The 26,592-nt window shown below is 47.3% G+C and overlaps 1 protein-coding gene across 2 annotated transcripts in view; it reads left to right on the forward strand.

Moving 5' to 3' along the window:
• TSPAN2 (tetraspanin 2) overlaps positions 1-26,592 on the forward strand; it is a 63,094-nt gene that overhangs the window by 8,775 nt on the left and 27,727 nt on the right. For both annotated transcript variants that reach the window (XM_032881364.1, XM_032881365.1), the window contains exons 2-4: positions 12,490-12,592; positions 23,241-23,338; positions 25,944-26,018. In XM_032881364.1, coding sequence (XP_032737255.1) covers positions 12,490-12,592; positions 23,241-23,338; positions 25,944-26,018 — 276 coding nt within the window. The remainder of the gene's footprint in view (positions 1-12,489; positions 12,593-23,240; positions 23,339-25,943; positions 26,019-26,592) is intronic.

The following is a 26,592-nucleotide window of genomic DNA, read 5'->3' on the forward strand; positions in this document are numbered from 1 at the left end:
CTCTGCCTTTGGCTCGGGTCATGATCCCATGGTCCTCTGCTCAGCAGGGAGCCTGCTTCCTCCTCTCTCTCTGCCTGCCTCTCTGCCTACTTGTGATCTCTGTCTGTCAAATAAATAAATAAATAAAATCCTTTAAAAATAAAAAAAAATTTTAAAAAGAAAGGATGCTGTCCTTTGTCAAATGCTTTTTTAGCATCTATTGAGAGTATCATATGGTTCTTGTTCTCTCTTTTACTAACATATTGTATCACATTGATTGATTTGCAGATGTTGAACCAACCTTGCAGCCCCGGAATAAATAAAACTTGGTTGCGGTGAATAATCCTCTTAATGTACTGTTGGATCCTATTGGCTAGTATTTTGGTGAGAAGTTTTGCATCCGTGTTCATCAAGGATATTGGTCTGTAATTCTCCTTTTTGATGGGAGATGGGATCTCCTTTTGATGGTTTTGGTATCAAGGTGATGCTGGCCTCATAAAATGAGTTTGGAAGTTTTCCTTCCATTTCCATTTTTTGGAACAGTTTCAGGAGAATAGGTATTAATTCTTCTTTAAACATTTGGTAGAATTCCCCTGGGAAGCCATCCGGCCCTGGGCTCTTGTTTGTTGGGAGCCTTTTGATGACTGCTTCAATCTCCTTACTGGTTATAGGTCTGTTCAGGTTTTCTATTTTCCTGTTCAGTTTTGGTAGTTTATATGTCTCTAGGAATGCGTCCATTTCTTCCAGACTGTCAAATTTGCTGGGGTATGGTTTCTCATAATATGCTCTTATAATTGTTTGTATTTCTTTGGTGTTGGTTGTGATCTCTCCTCTTTCATTCATGATTTTTTAAAAAAGATTTTATTTATTTATTTGATAGACAGAGGTCACAAGTAGGCAGAGAGGGACACAGAGAGAGGGGAAAGCAGGCTCCCGCTGAGCAGAGAGCCTGATACAGAGCTCAATCCCAGGACCCTAGGATCATGACCTGAGCCGAAGGCAGAGGTCTTTAACCCACTGAGCGACCCAGGCACCCCTCATCATGATTTTACTAATTTGGGTCCTTTATCTTTTCTTTTTGATAAGTCTGCTCAGGGGTTTATCAATCCTATTAATTGTTTCAAAGAACTAGTTCCTAGTTTCGTTGATCTGTTTTGTTCTCTGGTTTCTATTTCATTGATTTCTGCTCTGATCTTTATTATTTCTCTTCTCCTTCTGGGTTTAGGCTTTCTTTGCTGTTCTTTCTCCAGCTCCTTTAGGTGTAGGATTAGGTTGTATATTTGAGACCTTTCTTATTTCTTGAGAAAGGCTTGTATCTCTATTTACTGTCCTCTCAGGACCACCTTTGCTGTGTCCCAAAGATTTTGAGCAGTTGTGTTTTCATTTTCATTTGTTTCCATGAATTTTTTCAATTCTTTAATTTCCTGATTGACCCATTCATTCTTTAGTAGGATGCTCTTTAGTCTCCATGTATTTGAGTTCTTTCCAACTTTCCTCTAGTTTCAAAGCACTTTGGTCTGAAAATATGCAGGGAATCATCCCAATCTTTTGATACCAGTTGATACCTGATTTGTGACCCATGATGTGACCTATTCTGGAGAATGTTCCACATGCACTAGAGAAGAATGTGATTCTGTTGCTTTGGGATGGAATGTTCTGAATATATCTGTGATGTCCATTTGGTCCAATGTTTCATTTAAAGCCTTTATTTCCTTATTGATCTTTTGCTTTGATGATCTATCCATTTCAGTGAGGAGGGTGTTAAAGTCCCATACTATTATTGTATTATTGTCGATGTGTTTCTTTGATTTTGTTATTAATTGGTTTACATAATTGACTGCTCCCATGTTAGGGGCATAGATATTTAAAATGGTTAGATCTTCTTGTTGGACAGACCCTTAAAGTATTATATAGTGTCCTTTCTCATCTCTTATTATAGTCTTTGGCTTAAAATCTAATTTATCTGATATAAGGATTGCCACCCCAGCTTACTTTTGATGTTCATTAGCATGGTAAATTGTTTTCCACCCCCTCACTTTAAATCTAGAGGTGTCTTTGGATCTAAAATGAGTCTTTTGCAGACAGCAGATTGATGGGTTTTGTTTTTTATCCATTCTGATACCTTGTGTCTTTTGGTTGGGGCATTTTTCCCATTTACATTCAGGGTAACTATTAAAAGATATGAATTTAGTGCTATTGTATTGCCTGTCACTGTTACTGTATATTGTCTCTGTTCCTTTCTGGTCTGTTACTTTTAGGCTGTCTTTTTGCTTAGAGGACCACTTTCAGTATTTCCTATAGGGCTAGTTTGGTGTTTGCAATTCTTTTAGTTTTTGTTTGTCCTAGAAGCTTTTTATTTCTCCTTCTATTTTCAATGACAGCCTAGCTGGATATAGTATTCTTGGCTGCATATTTTTCTTGTTTAGTGCTCTGAATAAATCATGCCAGTCCTTTCTGGCCTGCCAGGTAACTGTGGATAGGTATGCTGTCTTATGGCACTTCTCTTAATTCCAGTTACAATTTAACCATTATTGTTTCAAGACTTTTTTTTTCATATAAAGACTTGATGGTTTCTAGAATTACCAGGTAGCCATGTTTTCATTGTCCATTGCATTTCACTGTGTAATTTTAGAACATCCATTCAGTGTGTTTGGACCTCCAACTGTGTGGCAAAAGAGAACATAACCTCTGTCTCCTACCTTAATATTGACAATTAATATCACAACAGGGCTGTTCTCCTGAAGCAAGTGATACTGTACTGACTACTGAGACATGTCATGGTTGCTAAGGAATCAGGAGGAGGAATGCAGGAAGAAGCAAGTAAAATGAGAATTTTGGGGGCACCTGGGTGGCTCAGTTGGTTAAGCAACTGCCTTCGACTCAGGTTATGATCCTGGAGTCCCAGGATCAGATCCTGCATTGGACTCCCAGCTCTTCGGGGAGTCTGCTTCTCCCTCTGACCTTATCTGGTCTCATGTTCTCTCTCTCTCTGTCTCTCTCTCTCTCTCTTAAATAAGTAAATGAAATATTTTTTTTTTAAATGAGACTATCAGATTGGTTGGGATCACGTCTTACAGATGAGTAAGGGTTACCCTGGCCCACCTTTTAATCTTTTTTGGGTTTAATTGGGAACAAAAATAATAATGCTAATTAGCATTCATATGATGTTTTAGTTTACAAAATGCTTCCACATGCATATCCCATTTGATCATGGATTACAGCAATCTCATGAACTAATGTAATTATCCCCATTTTAGAGTCATTGATGCTGAAAGTCAGGCCCGCCTGGTATATGAGAGAAGCAGGAGAGTTAGGTTGAAACCAGTACTGATCAGTTCAAGGCAGAGGAAAAGCAAGATGGGAATTGAGAAGGGATATGTATCAAGAGATTTTTTTAACTCAATTTCGGTAGCAAAATCTTGAGGAAGAGCAGTGTGATGTAAATGCAAGCTCTGTGCTGCTGCTTTCCTGAGCACATTTTGTACCCTGGCTCCTTTAATCCTCACATTGACCCCCTGAAATAGCAGCTCTTGTCATCCCCCAGTTTACACAGGAGGAAGCTGAGGTACAGAGAGTTTCAGAGATTTGCCAGGGACTCAGAGACAGCCAGCAGCAGGGCTGGGGTTCTGTGTGTGGCCCCAGAGTCTATGCTGTCCACCACTCCAATATGCAGAGGAATGGGAGACAAGGTTGGAGCTATGATGAGCACGTGAATTCCGATATGGTGGCTAGGCTACTAACCACATGTGGCTATTCAAATTTAAATTCATAAATATTAAAAGAGATTTCATATTTGGCTCCTAAGTCACAGTAGCCACATGTCACATGCTTGGGAACCGTAAGTGGCAAGTGGCTGTAATATTGGACAGCACAGATGGAGAACGTTACATTACATCACTGAAGAAAGTTCTGTTGGATAGCTCTAGCCTAGATATAGTTATTCTTTCTCTCTAAATCATTTTTCCATTTCTCTCTTATTGGGTCTTATAAAACTAAAACTAAAGAGAGAGAGGGAGCATAGCTTCTAGAATGGGGCATTGACGTACTGAGTATGGATCATTTAGAAAACTCAAGGAATTCTAGCTGTCCTGGAAAGAGCATAGAGCTAACATAAAAATGAGTAGAGAAAGGCAGCCAAGGGCTTTGTTATTGGTACTATGGGAGTGGTGTTTCCTACCTTGGGTCAGATTCAGCTTTCGGTCTGAATGTAACGTTAGCAAGTCTACCACTAGAGTAAAACTAAGTGCTGGGCACTCCCCATTCTCAATGTGAAACTTGAACTCATTTAACCTCTTAGGAAGGCACTATTATTACCTCCACTTTGTAAAGGAAGAAGCTGAGGGTTTGGGCAATCAAGTGTCTTGCGCAAGATCATAGACAGAACCCGATTCAAATCTAGGATGCCTAGAAACAACCACCACCCCCCCATCTGCTGCAGCCTCTTGACGTCACGACACCACAGTGTTATTATCCTGCCTCAAGGCACTGCTACACAGTCTGAATACTCAGAAGAGTTAAAGTTTCTAGAAGAGCAGTCAGCAGCGTCCCAAAGTGTATGCTGTGTTGTCCTCCCCATCATAATAGTGATTGGGAAAGAGTCAGCGTATAAACTGGGGCAAGGGAATTGGGCAGGGGTGGAAGAGACCCCAGCAGGGCAGGGCCTGGTGCCTTGCAAGCTGCTGGCACTCGGCCAGGAAGCCCACTTGCTCGCCGTGCGCATGCTCAAATAGGCCCGGTCCCCTGCAAATGACCCAGTGCTGCTGGCCTTCAGGACACAAATGGCTTCTGGCAAGACTGCTGTGAAGTGAAAGCTCTCTGGAACACCAAGCTGGATGTCCGTGATTTCTCCGGGATTTCATCCAAGCTAACTTTTTAATAACCCAGAGCTCTTAGGCTTGTTCCAGGCTAACCTGAGTTCTACCTGAGATGTTTTTTTCCTGCCGTTGTCTCCCGGTAACACCTTAAACTGAGTATAGATCATTTCCATCGATTGACATGTAAGAATCCTATTTATCTCAAGAGTGGTTCTCAAACTACCTTGAACAATATTAGGCAGTAAAACAAATGTTAAACACCCAGTCTTTGCTCATAGAAAGCTCAGTATAGATGAGACCTCACAGTAGGCATTGTAGACCTTGGAGCTGAGTGTTTACTCAGAGGGCAACCCTGAGATAAGCACCAGCTGGTGTTGCCAGGAGGAAGTCGGGGGATGTCATCAAGGCCATTACCGTCCTGGAAATCATCCGCTAGGTGAGGCAAGGCAGACCTTGGATTTTACTCACTTCGGTGACTGAGTGGATTGGATCTTAGTTCTGTGCGTATTTGATCTTCACTTCACCAGGCCATCTGCTCACTGCAGTCAGAAGCCAGCAGTCTGATACTTGTGTGGGTGTCCAAGACAACTATCCCACCATCCTCTTTCTCCTAATTCTTGCCGATATTTCCTTTCTCCTCCTTTGCCCCGTATTTCTTTAGAGAAAAAGCCTTGTGTAGAACCACTAAACTCAACAATAACTAAACTCAACAATAACAATAATAACAATATTATTATTAACAATAATAAACTCAACACACTTCCCACCACCTGTCTTGGATCTGCTTTGTCACGACAGCAAGCTTTCCCCCAGCCCAGGTTAGTTTCCTTCCCCTGATCCCGGAATGCCACCAACCCTTCCACACTGCCTCCGTGCTGTCTGCCAGTTGATCCACACAAGTCAACTCCCAAATGATCTAAGCAAACAGAAGAAGGTATGTTCGGCCCAAATACATAGTCCCGCATTCCCTCCAGACATGAATAGCTCACTCCTGATCCAGTCACAGCTGTGACCGTGGAACGCTACTGTCACAGCAGAGAATTCAACACTGATAGGTTTTAAAATACATCCTTACCTGAAAGAAGTCTTTCGGGAATTTCTTAGCATGAGCTGATTCTCATGGATTCGTTATAAGAAAAACAATAGGGAAAATCAGAAACCCTGGTCTCTAACTGGCACATTTCCAAGCTAACTGCTGCCTCATCACATGCTGTCACACTGCTTTCCGGTCCCACCTCACCTGCTCCTGAGGTCAAGGGGAAGGCAGCAGCTTCCTGGGGGGTGGTTATATATGGATGCCCTAGGACATTAGGGTCTTGTGTTTCTTCTGACGGTTTCCTTGATTTTGAGAAAGTGCCATGTGACTCCTTGCCTTGCTCTCACTGAATAAAAGGATGAAAATCTTGGAAGCTGGCTTTCCTCTTGGAGAAAATTAGTGTCATCTTCCAGAGCAAATGTGCTTCTGACTTTTGCTGCTAAAAGGATGGAACTCCATTACCCTTATGGTATCGTGATGCGGTTTGCAATCAGATCAAGATCGGAAATGCTCATTACCTGATTGCGTCTGGGATGGGAATTGCCACCAAGAGCAAGTATTAGCTTAAAAGCTTTTAATGAAAACTCTAGGGTTACAGTGTCATTTCCAGCTCTGTGGGACTCCATTGCAAAGAAGAGATTTGCAGATGAGGTGGGTTGTGTAGACCCCTGGTGTTCCCCCTGGGGAAGCAAGAATACAAAATGACCTTGTTCATTCTTGCGTTTAAGGGCATTGTGCGCGTGCTGCTCTAATTGCTTTAGGCATTCATAAGCCCCTGCCTCTAAAAGGCACGTGCGGCTGTACCCTTGGCATCCGTGCATGAGGCACAGTGCACATCCCCACAGGCTTAAGAAAACACAGAGCTGATACTACATGGGCTAGTTTTGTTCTGTTTTTCTGTGGGAAAGTATTTTGCTGAGTCAATTCAACAGTGTATTCACACCGTGCCTTCCGAGGTGTCTGTTTCAGTGTTTCCCAGGTGCAGATGTTTTTTGAAAATAGTACTTGGCAAAGGATTCCCTTGGCGGCGGGGTGGGGGGGGCGGCAGTCACTCCTGTCAGCCTGTCTTAGTCAAGTCAGGTTGCCATTAAAAAGCAAAACAAAACAAAAAACAGAGTGCCTTACACAACAGGATTGGATTTCTCACAATCCTGGAGGCTGGAAAGTCAAGATCAAGGTATGGCCGATCAAGGTATTGATAAAAGCTTTCTTCCTGGCGTTCAGAGGGCTGCCTTCTCACTGTGTCCTCACATGGCAGACAGAGAGACAGAGAGAGAGTGGGAGGGTTCTGGGATCTCTTACAAGAGAATCCCATCATGGGGCTGTACCCTCATGACCTTGTCTAAACCTAATCACCTCTCTCTAAAGGCCCCACCTCCAAATACCATCACACTGGGGGCAGAGTTTCAGGAGATGAATCAGGGTGGGGGGTGGATGACACACATTTTGTCCATAGCACAGCTTAAACAGTACCTGGGTGAAGGCCTTCCACTCTTTCCTCGAACAGATGTCCGTTGGGAGCCTGCTCTGCACACAGGGGGCTAAGAGCAGTGTACACCCTGTCCCTGTCCCCATGCAGCTCAGGCCTTCATTTTTTTAAATTCCGAAATATTTAAATAGAAATGGCTATATGAAACATGAAGGCAGGTACGTACCCAGGCCAGGGTAGTGACTTTGGGCTGGTTGAGTTAGAGGGACAGGTAGGGGAAGAGAGCTTTCCCAGCTAAAGAAATAGGAGGAGCAGAAACCCCCAAGTGGGAGAAGGAACTGAGACACACAGGCTAGAGGATCTGAGAACAACAGTCTTTATCTAGGTGAAAAGACACGCGTCATGTGAGAACTTCCCCAAGTGAAGCTTTTTACCCAGAAAGAGGGCTTTCTGAAAGGTGGGCTTAGTCATCAGAAAAGAGAGTGGCATGACTAGGGGTTGTGATCAGGGTTGGCTGGCCATCTCTGGGTGGGGGTGGGGGCTGGGGGGAGCTAGGCAGCCTGGGGGACCCAGGACTGGCAAGTGATCCTGGCATCCTTTCATCTCAGCCCTGACCGATTTCCATCTTACCTCCTTCCAAAGAACCATGTTCATGATTCATGAACTCTTTTTTTTTTTAATATTTTATTTATTTATTTGAGAGAGAGAGAGAGAGACAGTGAGAGAGAGCATGAGCGAGGAGAAGGTCAGAGGGAGAAGCAGACTCCCCGTGGAGCTGGGAGCCTGATGCGGGACTTGATCCCGGGACTCCAGGATCATGACCTGAGCTGAAGGCAGTCGCTTAACCAAGTGAGCCACCCAGGCGCCCGAATCTTTTTTTTTTTTTAAGTGAAAAAAAGAAATGTGTCCTCAAGATAGAACATTTCAGCAGCAACCCCAGGAAAGTAGAAGTAAATACAGTAAAATGAAACTGAAATCCTTTAACCAGTTCTGCTTCATGCTAAATGACCTGTTTCTGACAGATAGCCATTACTTAAAGGAAACTTCTGGCCCATCCACTTTGTTTTAGATGCTTTCTGAGCAGGTCCATAGTCCTCTCTTCTGCCACTTCAGTTTTAGAACACTAAACTGTCTTATCTAAAAACATACGCTTACAATTTGCAACCTTGTGTCCTGCAGACTCTCTGGAATATGGTTAGAAGCTGAAATCAGCTGAAGATGCTGATTGCTCCTGAAGATGCATAATATAATTGTATCTGGTGATACCCCCCCCATTTAATGACATGGATTGATATATCACTGTTCCTTTCACTGCTGCCTTTTTCTTTTCTCTATTTTGTTTCTTCTTAAATAATGGACACATTTTTGCCCTCCGAATCCTGTTTCATCACATTCTCTGAGTTCCTAACACAGTGTTGAGACTCAGAAAAGAAATGATGCTATCCATCATCTTCTCATGGGCTGGTTCTGTGATTGAATTCTCACCTGCAAAGTTAGTATCCCTCCTGGACCATCCAGTGGGAATCAGCTTCTCCATGAGCCCCTGAGAGCTTCCTGAGAAGGAGGTGAATCTTCCTTTCCTATGAATCCTTGGCTCCTCGCTCACAATAGATGCTCGGTAAATGTTTACTAAGTGACAAGCATCAAAGACCCACTCATGGTATTGTACGAAAAAGTCCATTCCTGGAAAAACAACATTTCTAGTGATGATTATTCCAAAGGCATGGGGATTGGTGCTAGTCCTGGAAGCAGGGCAGCCCTCAGTAGAGTGGATCCTTCTGGTCCTCAGTGCTCACCGCATCCACTCCCCATTGTCCCTACTTTGTCCCCACTCTCGCCTTCTGCCATCAGACCTTTATCCTTGGCTCCTCGCTGTCTGGCATCCAAGAGCACCTATGCTCCTGACTGCTCCCATCAGGATGAATAACTCCCTTCTCCCCTCCCTCAGCGCCCTGCCATGGGCTTTCCAAGATGGTAGCAGGCTAAGAAGAAGCTGTGGGCCATGCATGGTCTGCCCCAACTTGCCTTTTCCAACCCCAGATTCCTCTCTCTGCCCAACACAGGCTGCAGGTAAGGAAGCGAAGCCTTACCCATGCTGTTCCCTCTGCCTGGTGTTTGCTCCTCCCTCCAGCCCTCTCCTGCTCAAGGACTTCAAATTCATGCTTGAAGGTGTAAGTCAAAGCAGAATGTCTTCTGCTGAACACCACTTGTCGCGCTTTGCTCTGCTTCCTGGGCAGCGTGATGTTCTTCCCCTGAGCACTGAGCTTCCTGCCTTCTATTGCATGTATCCATTTGCAGGATCAGCTCCTGTGTGAGACTGTGAGTCCTGTCTTTCGTCATTGATTCCATGAAGCCTAGCACACCCCCAACCTGGACTGCAGTTGATTCCTTGAAAGACAGGGAGGAAGGGGAAGGAGATGAGAGCAGGAGGCGAGAAGGAAAGGGCAGCCTCTCATTCCTTACTTGTTCTAATGTTGCCTGAGGGGCCATGTTGTGGCTGAGACTAAGAAGAGTAGAAAGAACAGGAACAGAGGGGGTTGGGTCTAGAAGGGGTTAACATTTTTCGTGGGCCTGAAGCCTTCCCAGGGTCATTTTGTGAGAGGTCTGTTCTGGGCTTGGGGCCCACAGAGCAATGGGACTTCATATTACTAGCCTTGCTCACTTTGCTCCTGACTGGTCTGGAACGAGGGTGAATTTTTCCAATTCAATTCCATTTCTAGGGTGAGGCAGACCAACCAAAGCCCGGTGACCAGAGTATTACAGGAGCCTTACAGGAATGGGGAGTTTGGAAGGACCAAAGGGCTACGTGGTCTCTGTTGATGTCACTTTCCAAAGCAGTGATCGTTGTTGTCACGAGCAACCTCAGGCCTGACGGGTCCTCCCCCATGTATTCCTGACACAGCCCGTGGCTGTGTGCTGGGAGGATTCCCTCCACACAGTGATGACATTCAGTTAAGCCATAGTTTCCTTGACCCGGGAGGAAACCCGTGTGGTTTGGGCTTGGGGGTGTGGACGAGCAAGCGCAGATTTTTTCCCCTCATTGCCCCGTGGCTTGAAATTGCAACCTCTGTTTTAATTTTCCATTATGCATCAAATACATCTGTGCCAGAAGTGGACAAATGTATTCCGTCTGGGAGGATGATCCCAGACAGCAATAAATTAGAGTCTGTGTACAGACATGCCAAAAATGTGGCCGCGTGGTAGGGTGTCCCTGGGACCAGTCACCTCCTCCACAGTCTGCTTGGTGGCTGCAGGCCTTGGCCTGATGCCTCTGTCAATAGGTTTTGCTTTGTATTTGGAAACTGCCTTTCCATCAAGTCACCACAGAGGCAAGATGGGGAGGGTTGCCTGTGCGGCTTTGCTGGGCACATCTGTCCCAGGCAGCCTCGAGGAGTGTCTAGGACAGTGCCTTCCTAAGGGCATCGCTCTCTTCCCTGCACCAGAACAGCAATGACTTCAAAGCTGGTTTTCTCCCAAAACTAGAGCACGGCCCAAGAAAATCCTCCCCACTTTTTCTGGATTGAGCAGATAAACTACCATATAATGCACGGAGAAAACAACATTTTTAAATGTACAAGAGTAATTCCATGCTTCGTGTGGACAATTTAAAAGAGTGAAAAGAAAAAAGCCACCTATAATCCTACCTTCAAAGATAAATACTGTGAATGGTTTAGCATGACTTCTGTCAATATTTTTCCATGCCATGCTACCCTTTTAAAAATGCAAAAGTCTTTGAAAGCTGATTGAGTCCAGCTCCTTTAGCTGTCCCTCACATTATCCAATCAGTGCTTTCCTCTGAGTACTGGAAAATTTTACTTATTCCACATGAGAGAGTTCAGCTGGTAGAGCTCTAGCCCCTCAGACTCGTCAGTGAAGTCACGCCGCTTTTCTGAAGAAGCTGGCCTGGAGGGGAGCAAAGGGAACGGCTAAGGCCTTCTCTAAGTCTAGCCAGAGAGCACCGAAGGGCAGCACTAGCCTGGCTGGCAGCCCTGCCAATAGAGGGCCCCTGTGTACCGAGGGCTCTGGTCTGCCCCTGACTTTGATACCATTTTTCCTTATTAAACCTCTACTCGTCTGACTGCGTCCTGTCTTGTTGCCGGCATCTGTGTCCACTCTTCCCTGCTGGGACAGGGACAGAGACAGCGACAGCCTCTCATCTGTTCATCTGGTGACAGGCCAGGGGCCCCCACATGAACTAGACGGGTTGGCAGAAGCAGGAGGCCGTCTTTCCATCTGCTTCCTTCCCCGTGTGACTTGAGTCCAGAAGGTGCCCAGCGGACGTCTGTTGATGGATCGGCCTGGTGCAGCCCGGGATGGGTGCTTGTGGCGGGAGCCTGCAGGCCAGCAGTCGTCCCAGGCCTACAACAGTAGAAAAGACCCAGCGTTGACACAGAGCCTCACAGAAGCCCTCAGAGGAAGCAGGCGATGACTCCACGGGCCGCCAGCCTGCCCAGCCGGGCCTGCGCCAGCCACACGGCCTCACCGTGAGCCGCACAGCACACAGACCACGCTTTTTCAGAAAATTTTTTTTCCTTTCTCACTTTCCATGGAAACTCAAAATAGCAACCAAAAGAAAAAAAAAAAAACCCAAAACAAAACAAAAACCGGCTGAGCTTCCTCTCTGCCAGCAAAACCATCCCCAGGCAGTGGAGTGACCGTGGAGGCCCCGGGAGCAAGAGTTTGATGTCTCTGGAACAGCTTTCTAACTGGCACTGCACACTCATGAGGTGTGGGTGGGTTCTGAAGGCTATGTGTTTCCCCCCAATTTAAAAGAATGGGTTTCCCCCAGGTCTGAGAGTTCTTCTTGCTGTTGGTGACCCAGAGGCTGAAACACAGTCCCCTCTCTCCGTGATATTGCTGAGGAGGTCCGGGGTGCCCAGCAAAGGACAACATGTCAGGGGACAGATGCCTTCCAGGGACTGTTATTGGAATATTCTTCTTGAGATGCCTCCCTAGGCTGTTCTCTCTATGCCCAGCAACCACAGGGAAGCCCAGAAGAATGGGGACAACTCAGCTTGGAATCAGGAAACCCCAGTTCTGATATCCCGTCGGGAACCTGGGGGGCTCTGAGCACATCCTTTCTCCTCCCCCAGGAAATGTGAAGGGTAGACAAGCTGATCTCTAAAGGGACAGCCTCTTCAGCCTCAACGCTCTGTACCCCCAGCCCACTCCTGGGCTGTGCGCACCCGTCCCCTTCCCTTTGCTGAAAACCAGTATTGTTTCCCTTTCAGCTGGCAGGGTCGGCTGTCATTGGTTTCGGACTATGGTTTCGGTTCGGAGGTACCATGAAGGACTTCTCATCGGAGGACAAATCCCCAGAGTATTTCTACATGGGTGAGTGACTTCAGTTTCCCTGAGGGTTAGCTGGAGCTGCCCCCAGGGGCTTAGAGCAGAACCCACCCCCGGACTTCTGGGGGAGGGGAAGTGAGGAGGCAAAACTGAGCCCTGTAGCCTCTACCTGGCTGGGGGCTGGAGGGACTGTGTAGTCATGGTGGGCAAGGGCACTGCACGCCTAGCCTGCCCCTCCCCACATGGTTCATCGAAATCAAGAAAGACCAGTGTCAGAGGACAGACCTGCCGTGCTCTTTCAGCCGCCATCCCTTTCCAAAGAATTAGAAGACTCCCTTTTGCCCACTGAGCAAAATCAGTTATGCATCAATCCATCTGGGCTGATGGGATCCCTGCCAAGTGAGGGGTTTATTTGTGATCTTGTATTTTAAGTTGTCGATGAGGGAGACATAATTCCAAGTACAGAGACATCTCGAGGTTCGGAGGTACTCAGTCCCTCCCTAACTAGGCACTGCAGAGGGCAGGGCTCCCCTGGGAACGAGCCTCCTGCAGCACCAGCTGTGAGGAAGGGATGAGTGGAGAGGGGGGTGGCCTGCAATTCTGAGACAACGTGATCTACTTCTCGTCCTCTTCTGTGGGCTGTCCTCACTCTCCAGCCGAGTACACCCGGACTCTAGATTTCAACAAGCCTGAGACTGCTGTCACTACAGATCATAGTCCTATGTGTCTGGCCATTCCACGGTCTGTGCCAGCTACAGGGTACATAGAGTATGGGGAGAAGCAGGATCCTGGGCAGGTCATCTGCTCCCAGTGCCTAGAAGAGCAGTGTCTGCTTCCCAGGAGGGACGGAGCACCCAGGCTCACTCCAGGCTTCGTAAAGGGCAGGTCCCACAGCCGAGCCTCCTGAGGAGGGCAGCCATAGTGGCAAAGACACTTCTAGAAGGAAGTAACCACAAACCTACTGTAAGATGGGTGGCAGTAAGGACAGTCCACAGTTCACCAAAGCGTAGATGTAGTCTTTTGTAAAACACATAGTTAGGGGCGCCTGGGTGGCTCAGTGGGTTAAGCCTCTGCCTTTGGCTCAGGTCGTGATCTCAGGGTCCTGGGATGAAGCCCCGCATCGGGCTCTCTGCTCAGCAGGGAGCCTGCTTCTCCCTCTCTCTCTGCCTGCCTCTCTGCCTACTTGTGATCTCTGTCTGTCAAATGAATAAATAAAATCTTAAAAAAACAAAAAACACAAAACACATAGTTCATGTAAGTTCCCCTAAGAAAAGAAGAAATGCTGCCAATTCAACCACGACATACCATAAAATATGCATCCCAATTTTAGGGACTGTAAAATGTAAATATGTCAAATGTATATTGAAATCGGTGAAACACAGTGGAAGAAATGCGGTGATGGGGACTCTCCAGAGTTCAGAGTTCCACACAGTTATCGAGGACCCAGGTTTTTTCCCATCTTTCCACTGGCCGTCCTCGAGATGACCTCAATTGCATCCCGTCAGGTTTAAAAGAGCTGTGGTGGCTCCAAGTGTCATATCTTCATGCTGCTAAGTCCAAAAGAGAGAGGAAAAAAGGGCCAGTTTCACCTCACATGGCCCTCTTCAGGAATGAATGAATACAACCTTTGTCAGAAGACCCCCAGGAGCCCTCTTCTTGCAGCCTGCTGGCCAGAGCCGCCTGTGTGCTCATGCCTGACCTAGTCACGGCCGCCAGGAGAGCTGCTAGGACTGGCTCCTGTGACTAAAGGAGAGTCACCCTGGGCTTGGGAAGGGGCCCAGGTGCCCCAGAGGGCCCCTGATACTTGGACCAAGTCAGAGTTCTGTCCCAAGGAAGCAGCAGAGGAGTCTGTCATTATACTTAACACTGAAATGCTCTTTTCCACCCATGTGGTTTCCAGGTAGCACAAACCCCTCCGTCCAAAACTAACACACACATTTAACACATTTCTCCTTGAGGAACTCTGGACCCTGCAAACTTCTTCAGAAGCGTTCTCCATCCCAGAGTGAGCCCCAGTGCCCCAGGACAGAGCTCAGCCTGTCCTTGTTCCCCACCACCTTGAGGGGGACATGCAGGGACAGTCGGGGAAGGGTACCAGAAGGAACACCTCTCCCCTCGTGTTGATCATGGTCCCGGGGCGGCTTTTTTTTATAGCTGTTCCCTGTGATTTCTAACTCTGTTCGGCATTATCACACCTCAGTGCCCACAGGATGACCCACAGCAATGGTCTGATCCCGCCGTAATGGGATTCTTGCCTCTCCAGGCATATGCAATGATAAATAGCAGACAATAATCACAACCATATGTTAAATGCTCATGAGTGGTGCAAACAGAATCACTGAATTAAGAAGTGAGAAGGGACGCCTGGCTGGCTCCGTCGGTAGAGCGTGCAACTCTTGATCTTAGGGTGGTAAGCTTAAGCCCACATTGGGTGCAGAGCCCACTTAAAAAAAAAATAAAAAGATCCTGTGGGAACAGTGGTGATATGCGCCCGTGAATTTAGTAGTCATGTTTTTAAAAAGCATCAAAGATTTAGGAAGAAGCTTCTAGCAACCACCTGGCTGGTTCAGTCAGTACAACATACTACTCTTGATCTCAGGTCATGAGTTTGAGCTCTACGTTGGGTCTAGAGCTTACATTAAAAAAAAAAAAAAAGTGAGAGAGAACACTGGGGGTCGGCAAGACAACCGTCAGGGTGGATGGTTGCTTGAATGGGGCCTCAGAAGACAGTGGGGTCTTAGACGGACTGAGCTAGGGAGAGCCTTGTTCATGACTCTGAGTTAGCGCTGGCCCGTAGAAGGCAGGCAGCGGCCCGTCATTTCTTTAGCCTGAGGAAGAGACAGCTCATCGTTCAGGATACTTTTAGGTGCTTCCTCCTAACCTAGCTCCTCTGACCACTTACAGCTGATCCTCAGGGTGAACATTATTTTCTCTCCCTACTCTGAATTCACTAGTTACTTATGTCCCAACGCAACGTCAGTCCCCATAAAATGGTGGGAATCTTTTGCTCCTGCAGTTCAGGCATGAAAGGGTTCGGGGTGTCAGCCTTCAGTCTGTCTTCTCCTCACGTGCTGCGGGTTCTGCACCAGAACCCAATTTATCTTCAGTTCCCCAGGTAGGACTCGCAAGACTTGACCTCAGAAGCAGCAGTTGTGCCCTCAGGTGGTTGGGGAGGGAAGGGTCCGTCCTTCATTAGAACCAAAACGAGAGACAGCATCCCCACCCCCCCTTCCCTTAGAGGCAGACATTCTCCTTCAAGTGGTTTGGCAAAAACTAACCACCTAAAACCGAGCCACCTAGCCCTTCACGACCCCCAAGAGTGAGGTTGAAAGATGTAAATCCCTATAATGTAATTCTTCAGTCTGAACTGGGAATTTGGGGCAGCAGTAAAGAAACACCATTTCTAAAAAACTACGAAGAGCTGGGTTCCCTGAAAAACAGGTAAGAAAGGCTGTCTCCCTTTCAATGAGGGTAAACATCTGACTATCTAAAAATCTCTTCATGGTGTTTTTAATCTGGGAATTTCATCAAGTATTTGGGTTTATGCAAACATCGTTATGCATTGAAGCAGGGGCCCTTCTGGTCTTTCCCTCTTTTTTTTATAGACTCCTCTATTTAGGAAAACATATAATCTATTCATGGCTACATCAGCCGGCATCTATAGTCCTGGGCTCCGGAATCACACAAAAGAGGATGAGAACACTGTACTGGCTCCCATGTATCTTTGCAATCTATTTGAAAAGACTCACAGAGTTAACAATTTAAATTCTAATGGAAACGAGCGTGTAACTAAATGCCAGCTAAGTGGTATTTGCTGTGGGTGCATCAGGGGTCATTCTAAACCAGTGAGGCAAGAATCTGATTTCGGTTTTAAAGACCAGCTGTCATCAATGAGTGGAAGACAAACAAGGACAGCGGAGGTTGTGGGGCAAAGACCGTGCCAGGCGTGTCCACGGGACAGTGATCAGCAAGCCCAAGCTGGGCAGAGGACTCTGGCTGGAGTGGAACAGATTGGGGCAAGGTGGGAGGTAGGATTAGAAGAACAAGGGAAGGAGAGGACAACACACAGTACCCTGAATGTCAACGCTTATTCATTTGGTAAAGCAACAGAGGGATAATTCAGGGTTTGGGGGGAGGGATGATTGGGGCTGCATTTTTAAAGAGATTATTCTGGCAGCAGTGGAATGAGAGGGGAGACAGGAAAGAACATGCTAGGTGACTCAGGCAGAAGGGCATCCCCGTGGTGCTTGTCAACAGTAGGGACTGTGAAGAAAGACAAGAAAGTTTATTAAACATTATTATTAAACAGTATTAAAGTCAGGGACAGAAGGAATCAAAACGATCAAAGATATCAGCGAGAGAAGAGTCAAGTCTAGCAGGAATCATTCACAAGCCTCAGTGGGAACCTGATTTGTGGAAGGAAGGGCTCCCACTCAGAGGGGGTACGGTGTGTGGACCTGAGGTGCAGCATGGGGAGCAGCCTCTATCCCCCTCGTCCCACACGGTGCTGACCAGCAGTTTCACACGTGTCGATTTGGGTCCAAGGTAAGAAAACCTTTTTCATGCTTTTGTAAGCCCACGAAGCTAAGCAGACTCCCACAGGTAAGAGTGAACTTTCCCCTACGTTGGTATTTAACCACTAACTGGCAAAAATCAGAATGGAGTGTTTGTCAATTCAGGAGATTCCTGGGTTCAGTAGGAGGGGGACCCGTTCCGTGCGGACACTCGTATTCGCTAATCTAAACCAAAGCAATATGAGCGGCCCATGATGCAAGAAATGTCATATCTTTATGGACATATCTGTCAGAACTTTTTTAGTTGCAAGTCACAGAAAGTTGATGCAGGCTGTCTTGAGCACAACAGAAATTTCTTGACTCGCCAAACCGAAAAGTCCAAGATTCGTGCAAGTGATGGGGTCAGAGTCCCACCTGTACCGATGTTTTCCCTCTGCTTCCCTTAAGGGAAGGGCAGTTTTCCTCAAGACGTGACAACATGGCCGCTCCCAGCCCCAGGTGCCAGCTCCCTAGTAACCCTGGCAACGGAGGCACCTCCTGCTTTCATTCCAGCAGCTCTGACTAAAATCCCGAGCATCAGTCTTGCTAGCAGTCTCTGGTCCAGGGCCTGTTCCCACACCAGTCATTGGGATGGGCTTGCTGGCCGAAGTCTGGGCTTCACGTTTGCCTTAAAGGTCAAAGTCCACAGGGACTGAACAGAGGAGGTTGGTTTCTGTCACAGAGATGACGAGGAAGTGAATGCTGGCTGGGGAAAACAACAGTCCATACGGCAGGGCCTGAGTCCTTCTAGGGTGTTCTTGGTGGCCTGGGGCATGGATGTGGGTTCGCCCACCCTTAGCTCTTCTTCCTCAGCCACACCTCCCCTCCCCAGGTCTGCCCTTGAGTGGCTGGTGGTGAAGATGCTCGAGGTCAGCGCTCAAAGTTCAGGGAAATGTGTTATCAGGAATCTTAGCACCAGGTGGAATAAGGAAACAGCACAGGGGAGAAGAAACGGGAGGTTGGCAGTCAGCGGTGGTTTTTCAGCTCTTCGTGGCGGGGCTCAGCCCACAACCCAGGTCTGCTGACACCTTGGCCTGTGCTTGTTCTCTTTACCTGGACGGTGACAACAATAAACAGTCCTGGGAAGTCAGAGACCTCCTCTCCACTCAGGTGTTTCTTAGACTATAACTGGAGCCATATACATGTTTGCAGAAATCGGTACTTCTTTCTTCAATAAATAATTATCCAAATAGGAAAGATACCTGCTCTCTGGCAATAAAACGAGAAGACAAATACACCAGGACACCATTTACGGACTTACAGAGCAAACGGTGTGAGGTAATAGGACTTTAAAAAAGAAGGAGGCACAGGTTTTGGAAAATCTCACTTCATGTCACAGGGTGGCGGTCACTAAGCTAGGTGTTTTCTTTTCAGAATTAGTGTCAGAGCAATCGGCCCACGAAACTCTTATCACCCCTTTGTTAAAGAGAGTTGGTGAACAAGCAGGGGCACTTTCAAGTGGCTTTTAAAGAAAGAGCCTCACAGCCTAGAGGCCCATCTCTGAGAGCGACCTCAGGAACATATAGGGCCTAGCTCCCTCTTTCTGGGCAGATGACTTCCAGGCTTTGTAGGAGAACTTTCTCTCTGTCCTTGGAGGGGAGGATGCTTTCCTGTCTGGAATCCTTGCTTCTTCCTTGTGATGGAGAGAGGTTCCCTTCCTGTGCTGAAGATCTACCCTGACATCACAGCTGGGGACAGTGTGGAGAGATCCAGACCGGAGCCCTGAGCCCTGAGGGCTGCCCCCTGCCGGCCCTTCTCAAGGTCCTCTGAGTCCAGGCCAAGGTGTGGAGGTTAGGGCAGGGTATCCGTGTCCCTGGAGTGCTAACGTGGAGAACAGAGAACCTTAAAGAGAGGAACTGATGGGATAACTTGGGGTTTCCTGCCCTCTTTCCACTATGGTCTCTCTCCACAAACCCCAGGGGGACGCTCCCCTGCTCCCTGGCTTGCAAACTCCACTAGCCTGCCCCTCAGACCTCCTGTTACAGTCCCTCTCCACGGCGGCCTCCTAGAGGGACAGACAGCGCAGGGGGCCCTTTCCAGGAGTGCTGAGCAGGGCACTGGCCTTCCGGGCCTCAGAAGCCTGGATGGGGCACTCATGCTGGGGCACATGAAGTCGTGTTTGTGAGCCAAGGACGTTGGCAGGTTTTTTCCACAGAGAGGCGGGCTGCCCACACGGACAGCAGCCCTTTGGCTCTCCAGGGTCCCAGGCTGACCCGTAGCTTTTTCCCCCTGTTGAATTCAGAGTCAGGGAGCCTGGTTTCGATTGTGTGTAACATTATGTGTAAAGGAAAGGGTTCCAAGGCTGAACACTGAGGAGCTGGCTTGCTTTTTTCAAAACTCCAACTCACTCCGATCATATTTTGTTAATTCTTGGTTTTCAGCTGTCCCCAAGAGTCATGGTGTCTTCAGAAGAGAGGTGCTGTAGCTTACCTGGTTGAGACCGTTTCTCCAAAGCGTTTTTACAAGTGAGATTATTTTTTCCATATCGTAGATAACAATACCGGAAGGTCAGCTGATAGGCCTGGATTTCTAGCTCCCAGCCCTGTATTTTCAGAGGAAGACCCAGACATCATCCCTTAGAGACTCTCCAGGCCCTCACCCTCCTGACATTTATAAATTGCAAAGTGAACAGCTTTTAGCTGAGAGTCCCTCTTGTCCTGCATTCCCGCTGGAATTGCACCAGCGGGGTCAGACCATGCACTTTACAGCAGACTCCCTAGCTCGGTTCCAGGTTTGCCCCTCATGAGCTGGGAAATCCCTCTGGCAAACGCCTTCCATTCTCGTGTCCCAGATTCCCCAGCTGTGAGATGTGACTACTAATAAGCCACAGACCCCATCGCGCCAGGTGAGGCAGGAGAAGAGCACACTTACAACCAGGACCTGTTGTGTGGGCTTTATTATTTTTATGTAGGGAGGTTACTGTGTTCCTCGGTAGAGGGAGGAGGCATGACTCCACGCGAGGATACGGGGAGGAAAGACCAAGGAGTGAGTGGTTTAGAGGCCATGCAGTCAGAAGGAGAGAAGGGTTGATGGTGTGGGGGCCGGTTTCTGGGCCAGTGCCCGTCAGGTGCACAGTGTGGCTGCTGCACAGAGAAGGCTGAGGTGCCAGGAAGTGGCAGTTGTCACCCCAGGGCTGAATGACTCCATGACTTATCCGTGTTCAGCTCCACACAACAGTACTCCATAACCAAAGCTGTTATTCTCGTAGAGCTCAAGTCTCTACCTTCCCCATCAGCTAAGCCCCATCCCGCACTCCACATACAGATGTAATTTTGTGCAGCCTGGGCCAGCTGGGAGGGAGGGAGAGTGGTACCAAGGCAGAGAAAAAGTATTCTTGGATGAAAAATGGTCATTAGCCGGGTCTGTAAAACCGTCTGCCTCCAGAAAGTCACGGAAATGGATGACCGCGCCACTACCCCGTCCCAGAAAGCGGGGGAGCCATTTAAAAATGAGTTACTACAGATAAGGCTTTTTGGTTGCTGGGGAGAGCCTCAGGGACTGGAGCTGCAGGGTCAGTCCCATGGTGTGTTTGCTCTGAGCTCTAGGATTCCGAGAGCCTAAGAATGGCCTATTATACAAATAAGCACATTTTCTTGGTGCAGGGAGGTGGGGGGTGTCATTGTTTTAGAAGGACAAGGATTGTTGCCGGAGGGGCTGAGTGAGCTTGTCTACAGTGGGGTACAATGTTGTCCTCCTCAGCCCCTGTGCCTGTGTCCACCGCACCCCAGCCTCCCCAGGAGCAGCCCCCTCTTCCCTGCATTCTGGACTCCCGGAAGCCCCTTCTCAGGAGTGCGGCCACACACTCATCTGCCCAACCCTGAGAGAGCCCAGTCCTGTGGCGGCTTCGTGGAGGTCTGTTGAGATGTATTCCTAGCGTGTATTTCCCAGCAAAGATGGGCAGTGGCAGGCAGCCAGGCTGATCAAGAATCCCGTCTTGTGCTGGGCATATTCTAGACCGGGTGAGTAAGGTTAGGTGGTAGACTTCAGATACAGAGAAAGACAAATACGAGAACCTGCAAAAGCACCAAATGGAAAAGAGCAGGCAGGGTCCGGTCCCGGTGAATTCCCCTGTGGCTGGAGCCCAGGCTACAGAAGGCTCCAGAGGGGCCCAGGCCCTTGACTGTCACTTGGAGCAGAATCTGTAGAGGGAAATCAATATACTACGTCAGCCCATGCGTATGACCCTTTGTGAGGGGACAAAATAAGGTGGTGCCACTGCTGCCTGGTAGCACAGGACAGGAGTCGGGTCTCTGGGCCCGACCCCTACTCACAAACCAGAAATAGAACCCTTGCCTCATCTAATGGGCTTGTTCGAGAAGCCAGTGAGATGATGGAAATGAAAGAGCTTAGAAAAAGAAAGTGTTTGAAGCAATAAGTTGTTGAGGCAGCGGAGCCAACATTAGCCCGTTTTTTTTTTATTTGTTATAAACATATAATATATTTTTATCCCCAGGGATACAGGTCTGTGAATCGCCAGGTTTACACACTTCACAGTCATTAGCCTGTTTTTAATACGGTGTCATTTCTCTCATGACCACATCCATTCCACACGAAATTCCTTTTTTAGTGAAGGGGAAAGGGGAGGAAGGGGCCAAGCCGGCAGAGCAGGAGAGAGAGAGAGAGAGAGAGGGAGGAACACCTGCCCCAGGCCGGCAGACGCCTCAGGGCTTCCCCAGCCCGGAGGCCCTGACAACAGCCTGGGGGAGACAGGAAGAACAGCAGCCTGGCCTGCCACCTGGTCTCTGTCAGGGACCCAAGAGATCTGCCCACAAACCACCGGCAGCACCCAGAGGGGCCCCCGGAGACACCCAGCGGGCGCACTCAGGCCTCCTCCACAGAAGCGGACTGCTGGCTCCGCACCCTTTCAGAGAATGGGAGGGGTTTCCAGGTGACTCATAGGACTAAAATGCAAAAACTAAAATAGAGACAATGAGCATTATTCTAAGCAAGTCCAGCACCAGGCCTCACATTGTGTGCTAACTTATCTCTGGATCAGAAAAGGAAATACGAAAGGGCTTGGCTTTATTTCTCTCAGAACAAGAACATTTCTGTCCTTTTCTTTCTCTGTGAGCAATTGCTTCTATGGCTTGCCTTCAGTAGTAAGGGAAATTAGCACCCAAATGGAGGTTGCTGTTGGTGCTGGGCGGGTGGGGCAGGTTAGGGTAGTGGTGATGTCATGGCTTTAAAAGCAGATGGGTATTTTTATCCCAGCTCTATGAACTTGGGCAAATTGCTTAACCTTTGGGGGCCTAGTTTCTCTAGAAAATGGATATAATGTGCTTTGCTTAACGAAGATTAAATTAATAAATCTGTGCCAGTTGCCGTGCCCGGAAAAAGTAAGCCCTTCATAAATGGAGCTAATATTGTATTAGTAACAGTATTTGGTGTGTGCTACCTTGTCACCTCCTCTCTTGGATGTTTTCTTAGAACATTGCAACTACCCGTGTTCCCAGCGTACGTGGTGATGCCCTCTAAAGTGTGTGATTCTCACAAAATTTATGGCCTTATTGCTGTGTCCTCCAGCCCCTCTCTGCTCTTCTGCCCTGCTGTGTCCGTGTTCTCCCATCTGGGCAGCCCATCAGCCCTCCCAGACACTTTGTCCTCCTGGCCATCATAGATGGTGACAGCCATGAATTCCCGAGTGCCATGAGAGCCCAGGGGGCTCCTAGGGAGGTGTGGGTTTGTGCCCTGCCTCTGGCACTGATCCTGACCACCCCTGGACCCAACTGCCTCAATTTCATGCAAATGAAGTAATGACCACTTGACAGGGGTGGTAGAGACCTGAAAGGTAAAGTGCCTGGCATGGTTGGGGGGGTGCAGGGAGAGGACGTGTGGAGGTGGTTAAGAGCAAATATGCTGTGGGAATCAGACAGAAGAGCTTTCCGATCCTTGCCGCTCAAGTGAGGGTGAGGAGGTCCCTTCACCTGGATAAGTACCAACTTTCTCTGTTCCCTGGGGTAACGGAGCCCCCGCCTCTCAGGATCCCTGCACAGGTTCTGGCAGGTGCTTTCCACAGGTGTCTCCCATCACATTAGCAGCAGCGGAAGACTCGCCACAGAGCCCGACTAGGAGCTGACCCCTGGAGCTGCTGGGCAGCCAGCGGGCTGAGGGTCAGCCGCTCCTCTGACTCTTCCCCGCAGGGCTGTACGTGCTGGTTGGAGCAGGGGCCCTGATGATGGCCGTGGGCTTCTTCGGGTGCTGCGGAGCCATGCGGGAGTCGCAGTGTGTGCTTGGATCTGTAAGTAGGGCGTGGGGGGAGGGAACTGGTCTGAAGGGGGCCCCCAGGTCTGGCCTCCAGCATCAGCTCCTGGACCTACTGAGACCTTGGCACTCACTCCCTCTTCCCTGAGTCTCCGTTTCTCCATTTTTCCCTTAAGAATAATATTGTCTTTGTCCCCGCCTCATATGGAAAATATGAAAAAAAAAAAATGAGGTCACTGGCATGAAGATGTTTGGGGAGGAAAAGTGCCTAATAATTGTAAGGGGTAATTATGATTGCTATTTCAAAATTATTTCACAGTGAGGGAGGCAGCCAAGGTTCCTATAGGTAGGGAAGTGTTGTGAACTATAAGAAAAGAATTGCTGTTTGATATCAGTAACATCAAACATCCCTCTTGTGGTTTCTTTTAATAAGCAGGCTCTGTCTTAAAAAAAGAAAGAAAAAAGAAAAAAGAAAGAAAAAGGAAGGAAAGAAAAGAAAAGAATGAATTTCAGTTATTGCTCTACATCCAATGCCAGAGTGACCCTAGAGAAACAAGAAGGAAGAGGGGCCGGAAGAGAGAAAGATTTTGTCTTTCTCCATGAGGGATCAGAAACAGCAATTTTAGGGGCATTCTCTCCTTCTTGTTGCAATCTTTGATTTTTAACTGTGGCTTCTGCTTCTGATCTTTTGCAGGGTAAAATCTCTAACTCATCTCCTCCATCCTCCATTCTTCCTGTCTTTCCCGTGTTGCTGAGCTCCCTGTCATTTATCACTGAACACAGAGCAGACCCAAGAGAGCAGAACAGAAATCTGTCCAGGAGGCTGCCCCTCACCAACACTCCCACTCCCCAGAGAAGCGTTACAGTCCACAGAGTCTGGACCACACCTTCCCCAAGCCTAGACCCCACCAGTCACTTCCTATGTCCTGGCCTTGTTTTATATCTTTATGGAATCTCTTTCGTTCATCAAGAATTCATTGACTGCCTAGGTGCCAGGCACTGTTCTAAGTGACAGAATTCTTTTTCCTTCTTTTTTTAAAATTTAATTATTTTTTGTTAACGTATATATTCTATTATTTGCCCCAGGGGTACAGGTCTGTGAATCATCAGTCCTACACAATTCACAGCACTCATCATAGCACATACCCTCCCCAGTGTCCATCACTCAGCCACCCTCTCCCTCCTCCACACCCACAACAACCCTCAGTTTGTTTCCTGAGACCAAGAGTCTCTTATGGTGTGTCTCCCTCCCTGGTCCCATTTTGTTTCATTTTTCCCTCCCTTCCCCTCACGAACCCCAGCCCTGTCTCTCAAATTCCTCATATCAGAGAGATCATATGATAATTGTCTTTCTCTGACCAATTTATTTCTCTTAGCATAATACTCTCTAGTTCAATCCACATTGTTGCAAATGGCAGGATTTAGGGGGTTTTTTGGTGGCTGCATAGTATCCCATTGTGTGTGTGTGTGTGTGTGTGTGTATATATATATATCTCACCTCTTCTTTATCCATTCATCTGTCAAAGGACATCTGGGCTTTTTCCATAGTTTGACTATTGTGGACATTGCTGCTATAAACATTTGGGTGCATGTGCCCCTTCAGATCACTACATTTTTATCTTTAGGGTAAATACCCAGTAGTGCAATTGCTGGGTCATAGGGTAGCTCTATTTTCAACTTTTTGAGGATCCTCCATACTGTTTTCCAGAGTAGCTGCACCAGCTTGCATTCCCACCAACAGTGTAGGAGGGTTCCCCTTTCTCCGCATCCTGACCAACATCTTTCATTTCCTGACTTGTTAATTTTAGCCATTCTGACTGGCATGAGATGGCATCTCACTGTGGTTTTGATTTGTATTTCCCTGATGTAAGTGGTGGGATTTCTTTATCACTACCTGAAATTATCTAACTCACTTTTTTATTGCCTTATTCATTTATCATACTTCACATTTTCTTTTTTATTATCATGTTTAGTTAGCCACCATATAGTCTATCATTAGTTTTTGATGTAGTGGTCCATGATTCATTAGTTGCATGTAACACCCTGTTCTCAGCACCACACGTACCCTCCTTAATACCCATCACCGTTACCCCATCCTCCCATCCCCTCACTTTGGTTCCCAGAGTCCAGAGTCTCTCATGGTTTGTCTCCCTCTCTGATTTCTTCTCCGTTTGCCCTCCCTTCTCCTGTGGTCCTCTGCTCTATTGCTTATGTTCCACATATAAGTGAACAATATGGTAATTGTCTTTTTCTGCTTGACTTATTTCACTCAGCATAATCTCCTCCAGTTCCGTCCATGTTGATGTAAATGGCGAGTATTCATCCCTTTTTTCTAATAGAAGGTCCACGATAGCAGAGATGTGGGGATCCTATCTTATCACCACTGTATACCCAGTGCCAAGGACAGTGCCTGGTGCAGAGTAGATATTTAATGAACAATTGCTGAATGAATTAATGAGCAAATGAATGAATGAAAAAACTTACAGGGGAATGGCAGTAGATGCTTCCTACCAGATCAATTCAAACTAATAATCTTGCCTAATGTTTTGGGTTTTTTTTTTCAAGTGGAACTAGCAGTAAAGAGGCCAAATAAATTGAAAAGGTATTGAGTTAATGAAGTGATTATTTTCTCTCCTCTACAGTTCTTCACCTGCCTCCTGGTGATATTTGCTGCTGAAGTAACCACTGGAGTATTTGCTTTTATAGGCAAGGGTGTAGTAAGTAGAAATTACAATTTCTTTTTATGATGGTTAAAGTGTTTTTTTATGGCAAAAGCTATGAGAATATTTCACCCACAATGATACTGAAAAACTAAATAATCCCCACAGATATCCTTTACACAGAACTTTTTAACCTACATGTATTGTGCAGAACTGTGCATACTGTATGTGTAAGTATGCATACATTTATTTGCACACATTTTTCTGAGAAGATGATAGTTCATTAGATCTGTAAAAGAGCCTATGATTTCTTTTAAAGGATCTCTAGTTTAAGATGATCCCATTTGTAACAGGGAAGCAGATAGATTGCACACATGAGAAAGAGGGATGGAGAGGAACATGTATTTTTACCCTTTGTTAGATTATCATTTGTCCATAGGGCTTGGCCTGAAAAGAGGCCACATCATCCTCAAAGTCTGAAGTCTGACTTGCTGTGTGCTAGGAAAGCCAGTTTATTTAAATTGGTCCTCAAACTATAGGTATCCAAAATAACGTTATCAAGAGAACCCACAGAGGCCACAGAGGAAATAGCCTTTTTAGAAGGGAACACTGTGGGAAAGAAGGGCATGAA

Source organism: Lontra canadensis, unplaced genomic scaffold (assembly GCF_010015895.1).
Source record: "Lontra canadensis isolate GAN:19392208 unplaced genomic scaffold, GSC_riverotter_1.0 scaffold75, whole genome shotgun sequence".
Taxonomy (NCBI): Eukaryota; Metazoa; Chordata; class Mammalia; order Carnivora; family Mustelidae; genus Lontra; species Lontra canadensis.